We start from the raw sequence: 18,191 nt of genomic DNA, 5'->3' as shown, positions 1-18,191 counted from the left end.
AATTAAAATTGGAAATCAGGCTCCAATTACTGTTACCAGAGCGGGTGACAAACCACTGAACTGCCACAGGAATCGGCAGAGTCTCCATCTCCTGGAGCTGCAAGACTGAAGGTCTCTTTCGAAGAGATCTGCTCAGCTCCCCCAGAAGGACAGCAGGAGGGAGCACAGCTCCGGTGGGCACGTGAGCAGTGCTGGAACCTCCTGAGCAGTGGACATCCCCCGAGAGATTGGCTGAGAGCCCCATGACTGGGGAGAGCCCTGGGGAGGGACTGGATGATCCAGTGGGCACGTGAGCAGTGCTGGAACCTCCTGAGCAGTGGACGTCCCCCGAGAGATTGGCTGAGAGCCCCATGACTGGGGAGAGCCCTGGGGAGGGACTGGATGATCCAACATCTCCACAGCCCCTTGGTCAGCAACGGCCTGTAGGAAAATCCCCCATCAGTCCTTCCCCACATTGGCCAATCCCGATCCATGCAGAAGGCCCGGGGGCGGGAGGAGAAGAGAGGGAAGAAGGAGCAGTTCAGTCTTCAGTAGATTGTTTCCAACCCAGGCACTTTGCCCTGAGGGGGGCTGGAGAAGCAAAGCGCACAAGCTGCCAGAGATGGGTGTAGGGCTAGAACCCGCCCAGCGCACCGTGCTGCCGTCACCCGGAACAGAAGAGCTGGGTGGGCCCCGAGATGTTTGGGCGTCAGTCCTGCCTCTTGGGCCCAGGGTTCAAATCAGCAACTCAGTGAAGACAAATGAGCTCAGGAGATTTGTCCCTACTGCCCATTTCTACACACCCCCAAGCCATCCCCCCACAGCACTGCCAGCTTTCTGCTCAAACACTGCAGGGCCAGGGCTCAGCAGTGTCGCAGAGCTGGGGAGCGGGAGGGAGCCCAAGACTGGGGCCTGCAGACCAGGAGCAAGGTGCAAGAGAAGAGCTGCAGCAGGAAAGGCAGTAGTGGGTTGGGGCACACACCATGCAATCGGCTCCTCGCATTCTCCTAAGGTCTCCTAACCTGTAAAGGGGGAAAGATTAAACAGACAGACTTGGTTCTCCCCACTTCCCGCCCCACCTCCTGCGAAAGAGCCAAGGACAAAGGTGCGGCTAAGTTTTCTGGGCGTTTAGTTTGAAAAAGTGTTGACTGAAAGTGTACAACAGAGCGAGGTGCAACGCCGGCACCCGAGCCAGACTGTTCCACAAATAAAACCAGAAAGGGCCTTAAATAAAGGGGCGCAGATTAAAAAACCTCAACACTGAAAAAGTTCTTCCCCTCTGAACAGAACAATCACAGGCACAAAAATGGTGACACCTACATGGAGACAATGTTGGGACGTCCATCCTCTAACCACTAACGCGCCACTCACCTCTGCTGGGGCTCCCGTGTCCGTGGATCTGCAGCCAGCCCCACTCGGCAGCTCTCCTGTTGGCTCACTCTTTGGAATGGTTACAAATGAACAACATGACATGCCCTGGCTAGCCCACCCCACCCCTGTCCAGGACACAGACAAACGAGGCCTCTGCTAAGGCTAAAAAAAAGGACAAGACTTTGGAGTCTCGAGTTCAGCTTGTTTAAGAAACGAGTCTGGGGAGTGCACGACAAGTCTCTGTGCCGGGCCTGCTAGTCCAGCTTGGCCTTCTTGCTGCTGTCACTGCCGTTCTCCTCCCCTGCTGCCTGGGCCTCTGCCACCGCCAGTTTCCGTTTGCCACTGTCGGTGTGGGCTTGCGTGGAGCGTGGTTTGAAGCAGATGATGATGCAGGTCATGTTATCACAGCCGGTGCCGTCCCCTGAGGTGTCGGGAGCCAAGCACTGATCCAGGAGCTGAGAGGGAACAGGACAAGTTAACAGCACCCGGGGAGCAGCCACCAGGACACCAACCTCACACACAGCCGAGGCAGTCCAAAGGGGCCCCTCGCCGGCTGACTCCTGGCTCCGGGGCCGGGCCCAGGCTTCAGCTCCTCCCAGGTGAGGGAACGGGACAGCTCAAGGCGTTGCTTGTGCCTTGGGGGGCCGGCAGGCAGAGCCAGCGCGAGGCACCTCCAGGGGACTCCTGTTCACTCCTAGGATGCGTTGTGGCGCACCCCCCAAATATTCCTGCTGAGGGCCCCCGATGTGCTAGTACCACCCCTGCTGGCAGGGCCTTCTGCTGCTCAGCACTGCCACCCGCTGGCTGGTCAGGATAACACTAGCAAGGCAAAAACAACGAGGAATCCTTGTGGCACCTTAGAGACTAACAAATTTATTTGGGCATAAGCTTTCGTGGGCTAAAACCCACTTCATCAGATGCATGGAGTGAAAAATACAGTAGGCAGGCATAGACTTAAATGTGGCCATTCTTCAACCAAAAAAACCTTCAAAAACAGACTTCAGCAAGAAACTGCAGAACTGGAATTAATTTGCAAACGGGACACCATCAAATTAGGCCTGAATAAAGGCTGGGAGTGGCTGGGTCACTACAAAAAGTAATTTTCCCTCTGCTGATACTCACACCTTCTTGTCAACTGCTGGGAATGGGCCACATCCACCCTGATTGAATTGGCCTAATGAGCACTGACCCCCCACTTGGGAAGGCAACTCCCATCTTTTCACGTGCTGTATATATTTATATACATGCCTACTGTATTTTCTACTCCATGCATCTGATGAAGTGGGTTTTAGCCCACGAAAGCTTATGCCCAGATAAATTTGATAGTATCTAAGGTGCCACAAGGATTCCTCATTGTTTTTGCTGATACAGACTAATATGACTACCCCTCTGAAACTAGGAAGGCAGATGAAGTTGTTGGGTCCGTATGGATTTCGTCACCACCAAGCAATGGGCAGGCCCCAGATTCCTGTTCCAGTAACTCTCCCTGCAGGGAGTCACTGCCCAGCGAGCGTGCAGATGCCCAGCAAGCTGAGGAAGCCCATCCAGCGAAGGGCAACTGGAGTCAGGCTGCTTACCTCTTCTACTATGCAGGAGAGAGGCCTCAGGTCTCCGTTCTCATCCTTCTGGCAGATCTTGGCCTGGATGAAATCCACCACTTCCTGGCTGCTCATCACATTCCTGCCAGCACAGCAGGAGAAGAGTCAGAGCAGCTGGTAGGGCAAGGGAAGAGTGCCCTGCAGCTGACAGCAGGGAGGCCTGGTTCTGCTGGTCCCCCACACTCGGTTGTGCTAGGGAGGAGAGCCCTGGCTTGCTGAATGGGAGAGGCAGGGCACGCACCAAGGCAGATATTAAAGGAGATCCCCTTGTTCAGGGGCCATGGGCACCGTGGAACAGGAGGGATTGGGCTCTCAGTGCGCTGTGCCATCCTCTACCCAGGGAATGGTGCCCCACTGGGGACAGCCTGCCTCGGGCTCTTTGATGAGCTATCCAGGAGGCCTCTAACCTGTACTGAGGGCGTCATGGGGATATGCACCTGGTCTGCTGCCCCGTGCAAAGGCTGGAGCAGGATCCGTCCCATAGGGGCTTCTGCTCTTCTGGCACTCACCAGATTCCGTCACATGCGATAACCATGAAGTCGTGTTCCTCATTTATCGTCAGCACCTTGATGTCAGGTAAGGCTGAGATCATCTGCTCTTCCGGAGGCAGGTTCTTGTTCCGCTTGTAGAAGTGGTCACCTGGCAAGAGAGAGGAAAGTCAGTGCTGGCAAAGTCTCCTCCAGCTACACTGCCCTGACTGCTGGAGGGGGGCTGGCCGAGAGCCCGAGCTAGCACTCCCGCAGGCAGGAGGGGACAACCTCCCCCGTCCTCAGTCTGCATTTGAGTTGGAGCATGGGGCCAGCTCAGCAGACCCTGGCAATTAAGCTGCTACAACACTGAAGAAGAGAGAGCACCCCAAAATAGAGCATCCCCAGCCCAGCCACACATCTCACCCCACCGCCTGTGCTTTTAGGAGCAGAAACACAGACACTGCACACGTGGACCAGACCAGGGTCCATTTAGTCCAGTGTCTCATCTCCGGCAGGAGCCAGCACCAGCTGCTTCAGGGGAAGGGGCAGTGACCAGGGCCTGCCCCAGAGGAAGGTTCCCCCAGCCCCAGTAGTTAGAGGCTCATGCTCTGGGGCAGGAGGGTTCATGGCCAGTTCAGAACTCTGTTTGGGGGTTAGTATTTCTTCTGATAATTCCGGATATTCTCCATGCCTACAGAAACATTTAACTTCTTGCTGAATCCTGCTAGGCTCATAGCCTCAGTTATGTCATGTGACAGGGAGTTCTACAGGCCCCTTGTGCGAAAATATTTCCTTGGATCAGTTTTATTTTGCTGCCTTTCAGTCCCAATGAATGTCCCCATCATTTAAACAGACACTTCTGATCTCCCTTCTCTCGACCATGCATTGTTTTAGAAACTTTAATCATGTCCCTTCTCATTCGTCTCCTTTCCAAGGGGACAATCCACTCTGAACAGAAGAGTTTTCCCCAAATCCTTGACCATTCCTGCTGCCCTTCTCTAACTCCCCTAGTTGTGCAACACCCTATTTAAGAGGCTGATGAGAACTCCACATGGTGTTCAGATGAGCCCACACCACTGATTAGGAAATACACCATCCCATGCCTTATACACCCCAATATCTTGTTTGCTTTTCTGAGCCCAGCTGCGTGCTGAGTTGAGGTCCCATTGAACTGCCAATGGTCCTCTCTTCAGAGCCCTCTCCGGTGCACAGGTAGTTCACGTTATTTTCTCCAATGTGCATCACCTTGCATCTCTCAGTAGGAAACTTCACTGGACATCAGTTTACCTGCTTACACAGCAGGCTCTTTGGCACCTAGCCCTACATGCCCCAGTCCTGGCTGACGTACCTAACATGACTTGGGCCCCATCTAAATCATCCATCACTCACAAACCCACCGTGAAACAGGTGGTCTACGCACAGGTGCCATCCCCAAGGCTGCAGGGTGCCCTGGCCTGTCTCCTGGCTTCACTCACCGATTGCCCTGGAGAGGTTGAGGCCCCCATTCACTCTCCCATCCATGGTGACCTTGCCGCCTGCATTCTTTATCCTGGCCAACTCCAGCTCATCCTCCGGCTTGTGGTCATAGGACATGTCCACGGCTTTGCCGCCCTCCGACACCACGCAGCGAGAGTCTCCAGCGTTGGCTACGATCAGCTGTTTCCCCCGAATAAGGGCTACCACAGCAGTCGTCCCGCTGTCAGAGCCAGGCTGAGAGGCAAGGGGTTTGGTGAGACTTCTTTCCAGATACACAATGCCCCTAGCCCTAAAGGAACCATTCAGGGGAGAGAAGGTACAGACCTGCCCCAGGAGCCCTTATAGGACATCAGATGTACCAGACCTCCCATCCCAAAAGGTGCAGGGTCCAAAGAGGGGGCCACTGCAGGAGGCGAGGGAAGGGGAGGGGGCTCGGAACCGGTGCGAAAGGAACAGAACGTGTACATTTTCCCAGGAGTGGGAGATCTCCTCTCCCGCCAAGAGAAAAAACACCGTCCTAGGAACACCAGTGAGCTCAATAGCACGGCCTGCAGCTGTCCTCTCCTTTCATATGGAGGGGCAAGCGGTGGTGACTCTGGCCTCAGCCTGCCTCAAGCAGAGGCTGCACTGCAGGCTGGAGCCGACGGTCCTTGCAGCCTGCGCTTGGGTAGTGGAAAGGATGGAGATGTCTGCAGTCTCCATTCCACTGCACCTAGCTGCAGCCCGAGGCCTCCCAGCCAGCTGCCAATGCCGTCCTCAGCTGGCTGGCTACCTGGCTGGCTGGGGAGCTGCTCGTGTCTAGTTGGCATCCGGTATCAAGTGGAGTGCCCCAAGGGTCGGTCCTGGGGCCGGTTTTATTCAATATCTTCATAAATGATCTGGAGGATGGTGTGGATTGCACTCTCAGCAAATTTGCGGATGATACTAAACTGGGAGGAGTGGTAGATACGCTGGAGGGGAGGGATAGGATACAGAAGGACCTAGACAAATTGGAGGATTGGGCCAAAAGAAATCTGATGAGGTTCAATAAGGATAAGTGCAGGGTCCTGCACTTAGGATGGAAGAATCCAATGCACCGCTACAGACTAGGGACCGAATGGCTAGGCAGCAGTTCTGCGGAAAAGGACCTAGGGGTGACAGTGGACGAGAAGCTGGATATGAGTCAGCAGTGTGCCCTTGTTGCCAAGAAGGCCAATGGCATTTTGGGATGTATAAGTAGGGGCATTGCCAGCAGATCGAGGGACGTGATTGTTCCCCTCTATTCGACATTGGTGAGGCCTCATCTGGAGTACTGTGTCCAGTTTTGGGCCCCACACTACAAGAAGGATGTGGAAAAATTGGAAAGAGTCCAGCGAAGGGCAACAAAAATGATTAGGGGTCTAGAACACATGAGTTATGAGGAGAGGCTGAGGGAGCTGGGATTGTTTAGCCTGCAGAAGAGAAGAATGAGGGGGGATTTGATAGCTGCTTTCAACTACCTGAAAGGGGGTTCCAAAGAGGATGGCTCTAGACTGTTCTCAATGGTAGCAGATGACAGAACAAGGAGTAATGGTCTCAAGTTGCAGTGGGGGAGGTTTAGGTTGGATATTAGGAAAAACTTTTTCACTAGGAGGGTGGTGAAACACTGGAATGCGTTACCTAGGGAGGTGGTAGAATCTCCTTCCTTAGAGGTTTTTAAGGTCAGGCTTGACAAAGCCCTGGCTGGGATGATTTAACTGGGAATTGGTCCTGCTTTGAGCAGGGGGTTGGACTAGATGACCTTCTGGGGTCCCTTCCAACCCTGAGATTCTAGGATTCTATGATTCATGACCAGCATTTGCTGTGTGCAGGTGAGACACACAGCCCGGCTGGCTGCTCCAGAAGGCACTGCTGCACTGTTCTGCGGTACAGTCTGCGGAACTCGGGTTCTGGGCAGAGCTCCGACCAGATACGCTAGCAGTGGAATCTCCCTTTGCAGCTTCCCCACAGCCCATGCCCCATTCCAAACCCTCCACAGCCGCCGGGTGGGAAGACACCTGCTTCAGGCAGCATGCTCCACCACAGGAAAGCTGTGTAGGAAATCAATGGGCTGCACAGAGCAGAAAGCCTCCATGGCCAAGGGGCATCCTCTGGCTCCCCAGTGACCCGCGGGTGCTCCCTGGCACAGGACTAACAACGCTAGAGAAGGCAGAAATGGTATGTGCACCTCCTCTTTCCCCTCCATGCCTGGTAACATCATCTCTTCCTCTTCGTCCTCATCCTCCTCAGCCTCTTCTGTGTCATCCTCATCCTCTTCATTCTCTGCCTCCTCACTGCTGTAGCCATCCTCATCCTCACTGCACTCCTACAGAAACAAGAGAGACCATCAGAGAGCAGGAATGCCTGGCTCTGAGGGCACAAGCCCCTCCGGGAGGATGGACAAGATGAGCTCAGCAAGAGGGAGCCAATGACCCAGCAGGTCTTTTCTCTCTCTGGTGCATAGGATCTGGGCAGCAGGTAGCAGCTCCCAGCTCATGCACGGGCCAGTGTCTGCAGCACCCTCACTCCACAGGCCCACAGAGAGGCAGTGCGGACGCAGGTGTTGGCCTGTAAATCCCACCTCGATGGCAGGCCTGGGGTGGCCCGATGCTCTCACAGCCCTTAAAGAATGTGGCGAGAGAGACATTCCCCACCCTCAGGAAGGGTAGATGCCCCAGAGCTCTGGCGCCTACCTCACTGTCCTCCTCCTCTTCGGCCTCATCTGAGTCGTCCTCACTGTCTTCAAAAAATTTGGACTTGGTTGTGCCCTGGGGCTTTCCGGTGGAGGAGCAGGAGGGCCCCGCCTCCCCGGTGGAGGAGGTGACCGTCTCTTCACCCCTGCCCACTTCGGCCTGCTTTGCAGCACAGCTGTTGCCCCCAGCTTCGGCTCCGTCCGAGGTGGAGGAAATGCCAGTGGCCTCGTTGTTTGGCTTCCCATTCTTCCTCTCCCTATGCTCGGCCAGCTCTCCCGGACTGGTCTCTCCATTCACGCTCGTCTCCCCATCATGCTCCTGGCCCATCTCCCCGGCTAGCGAGAGTGGCTTGTTTCTGAGGTTCTTGATGCAGTTCTGTCCATAGCGGGTCAGCAGTTCCTCGATGGTCATTGTGGCTTCTTCGTGCAGAAGGGCCGCTTCCTCGTGGTCAACTGCAAGAGAGAGGGCAAGTCAGAGCAGAAAACGCTGCCAGTGGGGTGGCGGCAGGACAGCAAGGCAGGACAGATTTGGCTCCAAGCTGTGCTAGCCAAGATATGCCCTGTGTTCCAGCCGTGCCGAACACACACACGCAGGGAGAGCCTGCTCCACGCAGCTCCCAGGCCAAGCAGGCAGGCCGCCTGGAACGGGCAGTGGAGAGGGCGACCATCACACTCGTACAGTGGGCTCTGTGGACACACAGCAGCCAGCTCTCAGCCGCTAAGCCTGGCCGATGCTCACTGGTCAACATCATGGACATAGTGGTCACCAAGGAGGGATGTGAAGCGCCTTCCAGATTAGCCAATGGAAGCTCAGCTCAAGGTGCGGGGTTGGGGGGGAGGCGCTCACAAGTGGGAACAGCTGATGCTGGCGAAGCATTTGGGTTTTGTTTGGGGGTGGGTCTGTTTTCTTGCACAGATCAGACACCACAAACGAGAAAGGCTAAGCTTCTCAAGGGCCAAGTCACTCTGCAGGGCTCTGGCACAGGTCGCTTGCCCACCTGAAATCCAGGCACTGGGGCCATGGGGAAACATGTAACGCTAAGGCACACCCTTCCCAAACACCAAACTGGGTCTAGGAGTTCAAGGGAGAATCTTGCTGCTTCCCTGAAGCTGGCTTTTTGCTAGATTTTCCTTTGCTAGTCAGCTCAAAGATGGGAAGTGAAATGACTCTATCCAGAGTGCTGTCAACTGCAAGGAGCAAACTAAAGGGCTTTCCCCACCAGGTTTAGGAACCCGGGTGTCCCCGGCACTCGCAGAGAAATGCCATGGTCCAGTGCAGGTGCCCCTTTATGTTGACTCAAAGGCTGGCAGCGAGGCCCCCAGTAATTCTTGTTTCCTGGTTAGGGCTTTGCTCCTTGCTCTGACAGACATGCCCAGGGGGGAAAGCACATTTGCTTCATGGAATGAAAAAGGCAGAGTCTTGGGCCAGGAGCTCAGGACGCTGCTGCCCATTTCACTGACACCACGTCTCAGCTCAGACCAGTATTGCCGTGGCCCAGAAAGCTCGAACCCTTGGCTGCAGCAGAGCACCTGCTGCAGATACACCCAAGGGAGGGTGTGCCAGTTAAATGAGCAAGCTTGCCAAAACAACTCCGACTCCCCCATGCCAGCCCAGAGCGCTGGGGGGGGGGGCACCTCGAGGAGGCCGCTCAGTCAGCTCCAGCTGCACCGTGTTTAACTGGCTCCTTTGAACAGCAAAACCATTCCCTAACACAGTCACTGCCCTGCCCCTCACACGGCTGGCAGCCAGCGCCTCAGTGCTCAGCCTCAGCTACTTACCATCATCTTCATCAGCCACTTTCTCCTTCTCCTCCTCGTCATCCTGGGGCCGCCCAGCGATCTGAGCGAGCTCCTTAATCACCTCCTCTGTGGTCAACTTGGCATCGATGGCCAGGAAGGCATCCTCCAGGGCCTACGGACAAACACACAGCATGGGGGCTGCATGCTGTTCAGGGGAGTGCCCGCCCCTCTCTCAGCAGCACCGGGATCCCATCATGTCCCCAGCCCCTCCAGGAGAATCACTGAGGTGACTGGCCAGGTTGGCCAAAGAGCGTGTGGGGGGATGGGATGGCACGGCACTGGGGTGGGTCAGCATGAGGAACAGCCCCTCGTTCCTACAGGTCACTGGCTTGGCCAGATTGGTCTGCACCCAGAACATGCTGCCTAATGCCGCGTTCTCCCAGAGCCCCACTCTGCCATCGCTGTGAGTCTCAAGGGGCTGGATTTCTCTCACCTACACTGCTGCCCATCATTCCGATTCCTGCATTGATCTAGGAGGAGACTGAAAACTAGGGCAGCTCTGTGGGGATATGGAGAGCAGAGGGGGACACTCTGTAGGGAACACAAGACATGGGCCAGAACTGAGCACTGCCTCTCAGTAACTTCAAGGGCGCTAAAGGAGAGAGGAGGAACAGCTAAACAACAAGGCCAACAGTTAGTGAGCAGAAGACCCAAGGTGGAGAAAGGAAGAAAGCTTCCCTGGGAGAATAACCAGGCCCTGGGACACCCTCCGAGGGAGGGGCTGGGCAATCCCAGAGGACACCGGGACCTGGGAGGGACTAGACACCCAGAGAGGCCTGTTCTCCTGCCTTAGTGCCTACACTTATCCACTGCAGTGCCAGGCTCTTACCTTCTGTAGTTTGCCTTCCTTGTATGCCTTCTGGTCCTTGATTATCTCCGGGAGATACTTGGCACAATACAGGGCAACCTCTTCCCCTGAAAGAGAGCAGAGGCTGCTTGAAAAGCCTGCTCCTTCCAGTGGCCCTAGGCACTGAGCGAGCTGAGCTGTGACCGCCCCGAGGGAAATCTGGAGCCTCTGGCCAGGACGAAGGTCAGTGCAGAAACCATAGTAAAGAACAGAACTATCAAATACCGAGTTAAACAGAGTTTATTGGGGAAGAATCAACACAGCTTTTCTAAAGGGAAATCATGCCTCACCAATCTATTAGAATTCTTTGAGAGGGTCAACAAGCATGTGGCCAAGAGTGATCCAGTGGATAGAGCGTACCTGGACTTTCAGAAAGACTTTGACAAGGTCCCTCACCAAAGACTTTTAAGGAAACTTATGCTGTGGCTACACAAGAGAGCACTGATGCAGCTACACCGCTCCAGAGAGCTCTCCTGTCAGCTTAACTACACCAGCCCCCACGAGAAGCTCTCCTGCCGACATAGCACTGTCCACACCGGCATAAGTTATGGCGCTCAGGAGCGCAGCTAATTCACACCCATGAGCAACGTAACTTATGATGACTTAAGCTGTCGTGTAACCAGAGCCTAAGCTGTCATGGGATAAGAGGGTCCCCTAAGGATCTGTACAAAGACCTGTGCTGTTCAACACATTCATTGCTGATCTGGAAGAAAGAGTGAACAATGAAGAGGCAAAGTTTGCAAATGATACAAAGTTACTCGAGATAGTTAAGTTCAAAGCTGACTACAAAAAGTTCCAGGGGGATCTCACAAAACTGGGTCATTGAGCAGGAAAATAGATGAAATTCAACATTGATAAGCGCAAAGTAACGCATGATGGGTTCGAAATTAGCTGTTATCACTCAAGAAAGATCTTGGAGTCACAGTGAATAGTTCTCTGAAAACTTCAGCTCAATGGGCAGCAGCGCTCAAAGAGGCTAACAGATTGGTAGGAACCATTAGGAAAGTGATAGAAAATAAGACTGAAAATATCATAATGCCCCTATGTAAGTCCATGGTACATCCACACCTTGAATACTGTGTCAAGTTCTGGTTATCCCATCTCAGAAAGGATATAGTGGAACTGGAAAATGTTCAGAAAAGGGGAACAAAGATGATCAAGTTTATGAAAGGGCTTCTATATGAGGAGACATTAAAACGATTAGGGCTGTTCATCTTGGAAAAGAGACGACTAAGAGGGGACGACAGATATCTAGAAAATCATGCCTGGTGTGGAGAGAGTGAATAATGAAGTGTTATTTACCCTTTTCCACGATACAAAAACCAGGACACTCAATACAATTAACAGGTAGCAGAATGAATACAAACAAGAGGAAGTACCTTTTCACACAATGCACAATTCATCTGTGAAACTCATTGCCAGGGATGTTGTGATGGCCAAAGTAGAACTGGGCTCAAAAAAAGAAATAGTGAAGTTTATGGAGGGCAGGTCCATCAATGGCTATTAGCCAAGATGGTCAGAGACACAACCCTATGCTTGGGGCAACCCTAAAGCTCGGACTACCAGAAGCCGGCAAGGGAAAACAGGATGGATCACTAACTGCCTTGTCATGTGCACTCCCCATGAAGCTCCAGTATGGACAACTGTCAGAGACAGGCTACTGTGCTAGAGGGACCATGGTCTGACCCTACATGGCAGTTCTTTTAGAATATAATTAATGCAAAGCAGCATGGGTTTATGGCCTGTGAAAACAGGCCCTGTCAAAAGAATGCGCTATCTGGTTTTGATGAGATGACACATTTGGCTGATAAAGGTCACTGTGCTGATGTAACAGACTTAGACTTCTATGAGGTGTTTGACTTGGTGCCATGACATTTTTATTAAAGAAGGGAAGGCTAAGGGGTGACCTGATCCCAGTCTATCCGCACACTGGGGGGGAAGGGGGGAGAAAAGGAGAGAGACAGTGATTTGACCATGGAGGGAGTCTTCAGTGGAGCAGGCAAAGGGGTCACAGCCCAGTGTCTGGAAGCTGAGGCTGGACAGATTCAGACCAGAAATAAGATGCAACTACGACGACAGCGACAGCCGCTGCAGGTAACGAGCCACTGGCACCGTGCATCCTCCATCGCCGGCACCGTCTAAACCAGGCCTGGATAGTTGCCCAAAAGCTCTGCTCTAGTTCAAACAGGGATTAATACAAGGATTACCACAAGTGTTACACCAGAGGTCAGAGAGATGATCACAGAGATTCCTCCTGGCTTTATGGCCTATAAATCGCTGGTTCCTAACTGAGGAGAGCAGCGGAGGAGAGAGTCACTCTAAAACACCCTGGTAGGACCTAGGGAGACAAGGAGGCGGGAACACGGAGAGGCATACTAGGCTTATAACAAAGATTGGCCAGACACACTCAAATGCGAGTTGTGGGTCTCAAATCACCCGAAACTGTGATCAGTAACTGCTAGTGGCTGTACCCCCTCAATCCAAGGTGCTGCAGCTACCCACCATCTCCTTTAGCTGCTTCCCCCAACCCACCAGCATCACCTCAGACTGGTTTAGGATGAATCTCCTCTGCACTCCAATCTCGTTAGTACAACACCCTTCTCTCTGACTCTTGACAAATACAGTCTTGTCTCACTCAGACCCCTTCAGAATGCTGCTGCAAATATCACTGTCCTAGCTGGGGCGCTCTAGGTCACCCCTCTCTTCGCATTCCTCCACTGCCCCCCCTTCTCTACTGTAGCTAACAAAAGCTAATGGTCTTCACTCTCAACGCCCTGTCCACACCAACCTGTCCTCTCTCATTCATTAGTGAAAGGCTGACTCCTGCCTCCGACTGGCCCGTGGTGCCGGCCTCAACTGCCCCCTTGGTACATTTTCGAGCCTTCTTCCCTGCCGCCCATGTATTTGAGAGGAGCTCCCTGCAAACATCCACAAAGCTGCCTCATTCTCCTCCAACACCCTCTGTTGCCTTGAGGCTTCAAAAAAAAAAAAAAAAAAAAAAGAAACCTGACCACCTCTAGGCTGCTGGTGTGCAGAGACGCCCGCCCCTCCTGCTCAACAAAGCTGACTCTCTCTTCCCTTGCCACCCCGTCTGGCTGAGTCCCTCTTGTCCTTACTTTGACTGTAAGCTATTTGGGGAAGGAGTAATCTTTTTGTCCCGTGTGTAAAGCTCCTAGCACTGGGGTTCTGGCCCATGACGGAGGCTTGTAGCTGCTATGGTAACACAAGCCAATACTACCAACAACACAAAACACAATATACAGGGAGGTTGAGAATTCCAGGGTTCAGTTTCAAAGTGAGCATCCTGCTTGGACGCAGCAGCAAAAGACAGGGCAGGGCTTGCACTTACAATGGGGACTCCACGGTGACCGCGGGCCAGGCTGATAGCACGTGACTTTGGACAGACTTGTCCAGCACCCAAACACCACCTGAACTCAAAGGCATTTCCAAAAAGTCCTTGATCTGTCCCTGTTCCCCAACTGCCAGCCAGAGGATAACAACCCTCTCCTACCTGACAGGGTTGTTGCAAGATGTGAGCTGCTCAGATACGACCAGGGTGGCGTGGCAAATAAATAAATGCTGTTGTCCGCAGTCTTGGGCGGATGCCACTGTATTAGTTACATTGCAAGTGGAGATGCCAGACCGTGTTTCTGCACAGAGGTACAGAATACGTGCATTCTGATTGGAAACTGACCCTGGACAGAATCCATCCACCTAGGCATTTACAGAAAGCTTAGGAGTCTGTGGGCCCACATATCTAGTACTGGCTTCGCTGGGCGTGCGGAGGCAAAGGGACTAGCTCAGTGGTTCTCCAAGGTTTGCATTGGTGACCCCTTCACACAGCAAGCCTCTGAGTGCGACCCCCTTACACGTTAAAAACACTTTTTAAAATCTTTAACACTATTATAAATGCTGGAGGAGAAGAAGGGTTTGGGGGTGGAGGCAGACAGTTTGCGACCCCCATGTAATAACCTCGCGAGCCCCTGAGGGGTCACGACCCCTGGTTTGAGAACTCCTGGACTAGCTGGAACCTAACAGAACTTTTCCATCTCTTAGTCTCTGTGGACACAGGCTTCAGTCTGACGTTGGAAGTGGGCGTGGGCAGCAGCATCAAGGCAAGGACCTTCAGCTATAGTCTAGAAACTAAAGCACGATCAAGGTCACCAACTGCAGAGCCCCCCAGAGCAGCTTGCAAACCCCAAGTCATCCCCTCACCGCAGAACTGGAAAGGCCCCTTCCTCTAGGACCTGCTCTGTGTATGCACGTACTCACCTCCAAGTGGTGACCCTCAAACCGCTCCCCCGCCCGACTGCACAGCTGAAAAAAAACAGCCTCAGTCCTGGAATGCCTCCTGTGGACCCTTCAAGCCCAACTCCCACTGCACAGAGGGAGGTTGTGCAGATCCCACTGTGCCAACCCAGTGCCCTTCCTCCCACAGCCCCACACAGCCTCAGTCTGCGCTTTGCCCCAGAGAACACATCCCAAGAAGGAGCAGGGTTTTTACTGCCGGAGGGGTTTGCCCTGGAGGGACAGCCACTGCAGCAGACCAGAGCAGTTCCACATGAGAAGCTGCCCAAGTACACTTCCCTGGAAAGAGCGAGAGGAGCAGTTACCTCCGTGTCCATCGTAGACGGAGAACATGGCCGTCTCACTGTCCAGCTCAGGAATACAGTTGTGAGCATCCTGAAAGAGAAAGCACCAGGTCAGGAGCGTTGGGGTACACTGTCTCCAGCAGATGACCTGGCGTGAACGGAGCTGAGGGGCAGGAAAATACGGTATCGGCACAGACACACTCACATTTCACACCCGGAGATTTCCGCGCTCCCACCCTGTTCTCACAAAACCAGAGGAGGGCAGGGACAGTAAGCAGCAGTGCCTGGGGCCATGTCTCACGACAGCTGCTACAGCTACGTGCCACTGTGGCACAGACGCTTCCTTCCGTGACAGAAGGGGTGCTGCTGTCACAGGAACTCCACCTCCCTTATTCTATCTAGGCTGACAGAAGCAATCCTTCATTGACCTAGCTAGGTCTGCCCCAGAGAGTGGGTCAGTGCAACTACAGGGGGCAGGGGGGTGAATCTGAGACCCCGCTGAGAACCTCCCAGACCCACAGCACACTCTTCCTCTACAGGTCACCAGTGCAGCTCACTCCTCTGGGGAAGGGCATGCAAATCTTCAGCCTCCTACTATGCACAGCAGCCTCCTCACTCCTCCAGACTGAGAGCTTATTAAAATGGTAACTTGGGATTCTGCCAGTCCTGAGCCAGACTCCAGCCCTATCCATCCAGGCTCCCGTCACCGTACCATCCGAGTGTATTTATCCCCACACCCCCTGTGCGGCAGGACAGGGCTATTGGCCCCAATGTAGAGACGGGAATGGAGGTCCAGGGAGACCAAGTGCACAAGGAAGTCTACTGGCCTGACTACACCACCATAGCACACCAGGAGAACCACAGGGGTAGCATCGTACTGGTCGTTACGCTGGTAAGTTTCCCCGTGTAAACAAGCCCCGAGGGACTTGGCCAAGGTCAAGCAGGGCGTCTGCGGCCCCTCCCGCTGCTGGGCTCCTTTCCCCAGCTCATAAGCAGCCCAGAGCTACAGAGACTGGAGCGTCACCTGACAGGAGGGAGCGCGTCCCACTGACCAGCGAGAGCAGGAAGTGGTACGGCAGCACCACCACGTTCCCCAGGCCCTCACAGGGGATCCCTGCACACCTGGGCTAGAGGCCTTTCCCCTCTCTCTGGCCAGAGGGCGCCAAGCCTGTCCTGGGCATGCCAAGTGGACTCTGCCCCGTGCAGCTGGGTAACGGCGTCCTGAAAGACAGGCTGAGGAGTCCAGAACTGACACTGTCCCCCACTGTTCTCTGGGCACTGTAGCGAATCAGAAATAGCATCACGCAAATCCCACCTCCCAGGCAGGTGTGTCTGCCATGGCACTAAGTCCTGCTCGTTCTCCGGCCGCCCAGGGAACCTCCCGAGTGAGCCAAGCAGAAAGGGTGACCCGCCAAGGGGACTGCTTAACACAAAAATGAAACCCTTTCTGGCCTTTATCTACAGGCACTCAGCCACTGAGGTAACGAGCACAGGACAATCACCTGTACAGAGCAGAACATCACAGAGCTGCAGACAAGGGCTCAAGACCAAATTCCTTCCCTGCCCCAGACCTGGGCCCCAGGAACAGCAGCTGGCAGGGACTTGGGCTGGAGTTGAAGCACAAGCACAGACTGTACCTGTCAGACTAACCGTTCTCTGGCTGGTGCTCAGCCTGCGGGGGGTGGGGGTGAAATGCCTGGAGGTCTGGAAATGCTGAACACTCCCTCTCAACACAGGTGCTTTGTTCTTCGCTTGGTAATTGGGGATGGCTCTGTTTGAGTGAATCTCCTGCTGACACTGAGACTTACCTCATCAGAGGAGCTCTACAGGAAAATTCACTATCAACAGTGTTCACTGACTCCTCTTTCCCCATTATTCAGCCTAATTTAACAGGGTTTGAAGAGGCCAAAAAGCAAAACCAACCCTCCACAGCCAAGATGAGAGGTGGCACCCAGTTAGTGCCCGAGGAAAGTGCAAATAACCACCAGAAAAACAGCAACACTGACCCACGCAGGGCACTGCCAATGCACAAGGGGAACAGGCCACGTGTGTAACAGTAGACCATGGAGAAGGAGGGAAATAGCTCCTCAGGTCACCTGCTGGGTATTCTCCTAGCTGATTGCTAAGAACTCAGTGGCAGAAGCTTGGGAAGGGGACACTTGCAGGAAATCGAACAATGGCAAAGATAAGGTGTCATCACAGAGAACACCTAGGCTTCTTGAGAAGAAGTCAAGCTGTTAACTGGGGGACCCAGCTGCCAGGCTGAGGCCAAGTCCTAGCCTGGGGGATACTCTCAGTTCCCAGCCTGTGGGGAAGGAAGGTTGGGTGGGCAGCAGCAGCTGGAGCAGAGTCTGACAGAGACAGAGCATACTGCAGCATACTGTCTCTGTCAGACTCTTGTCTGGCCCCCTCCAGCCAGGAGCCCTGCTAGTTCTCACTGGGCAAGCAGGGGAGGCTGGGGTTTCCATGCAAGTGACAATCTTTTTCCAGCACCAATCCACTGTCTCTTCTAACCTTAGAGGCTGGGGAGCCAGGGGGAATGGGCAGCTCCCTGTGCTCTGCTCCCCTTCCAACCCAAGAATGGAAGGTGGAGGAAAGGAAAGAGATCCAATGCATCCAACAGGGATTGTGATGGTTATCTCAATGCCATTGAGGGAGTTCTGTTGGGCTGGACCCAGAGCTCCGGGACAGGCTCGTTTACACTGGCACAGCAGATTAAATCCTATGTTAGGGTGACAGTAAATGCACAGTTAAACACTTGAAAATCAGGAAATGCCAGAGGAACTTGAATTTGGCATGGGTCCTTCTTTTACTACATCTTTATTTTGATGGTATAGCAGAGAGACTAGAAAGGAGAATCTCCCCTGCAAAAGCCTTTGTTTATTTCTGTGGAAGTATCAGGAAAGCTGTGCCTTGGCTCTTTTGCCAGGGGACTCCTTGACTGAAACGTAGCCTGGACGTTCTCAGCCCTTAACCACAGTGGTAGGGGTGTTGAATCCCTTAGTAAGAGAGTTTGTTTCCATGGGATTTACATATGGCATTAATGAAAACAAAGAGTAAACCAAGTGAATAAACATCCCTTCATTGTAGTGGTGATGGCACTGTCCTGGCAGGTCCCCAGTTGACCACAGTCACTTCTAGGTGGAAACAAGAGCTCCATTTAATGTCAGAACAAGCCAGGACCTTCTGTTTGTGTGTCAGACCTTCATCCACTACAAGCAGCAAAATGGGCCCTAGCCCCAGTAGGTCGGTCTTGTAGGTCACCATTAATGCTGAACACACAGCTTAAACCCTGCCCCCTTGGACCAAGAACGCAGCCTCTTCAGGGCTGAGCCATCTTTGTATTATATCTTTGTACAGCACCCTGCA

General features: G+C 53.6%; 1 protein-coding gene across 1 annotated transcript in view; it reads right to left on the bottom strand.

Annotated features, from left to right (window-relative positions):
• Positions 1-1,091: 1,091 nt before the first annotated feature.
• Positions 1,092-18,191, bottom strand: part of PPM1G (protein phosphatase, Mg2+/Mn2+ dependent 1G) — a 29,930-nt gene continuing 12,830 nt past the window's right edge. Inside the window, exons 2-10 of the mRNA XM_084623625.1 lie at positions 14,844-14,913; positions 10,213-10,298; positions 9,363-9,495; positions 7,585-8,036; positions 7,080-7,217; positions 4,894-5,128; positions 3,458-3,587; positions 2,928-3,030; positions 1,092-1,805 (exon numbers count right to left, since the gene is read on the bottom strand). Of these exons, the coding sequence (XP_084479751.1) occupies positions 1,605-1,805; positions 2,928-3,030; positions 3,458-3,587; positions 4,894-5,128; positions 7,080-7,217; positions 7,585-8,036; positions 9,363-9,495; positions 10,213-10,298; positions 14,844-14,913 (1,548 nt within the window). The 3' untranslated portion in view covers positions 1,092-1,604. The remainder of the gene's footprint in view (positions 1,806-2,927; positions 3,031-3,457; positions 3,588-4,893; positions 5,129-7,079; positions 7,218-7,584; positions 8,037-9,362; positions 9,496-10,212; positions 10,299-14,843; positions 14,914-18,191) is intronic.

The sequence above is a fragment of the Lepidochelys olivacea genome (assembly GCF_965140295.1).
Source record: "Lepidochelys olivacea isolate rLepOli2 genome assembly, chromosome: 3".
NCBI lineage: Eukaryota > Metazoa > Chordata > Testudines > Cheloniidae > Lepidochelys > Lepidochelys olivacea.
Note: the sequence above shows the minus strand (reverse complement) of the source record. Positions and strands in the feature narration are given on the sequence as shown.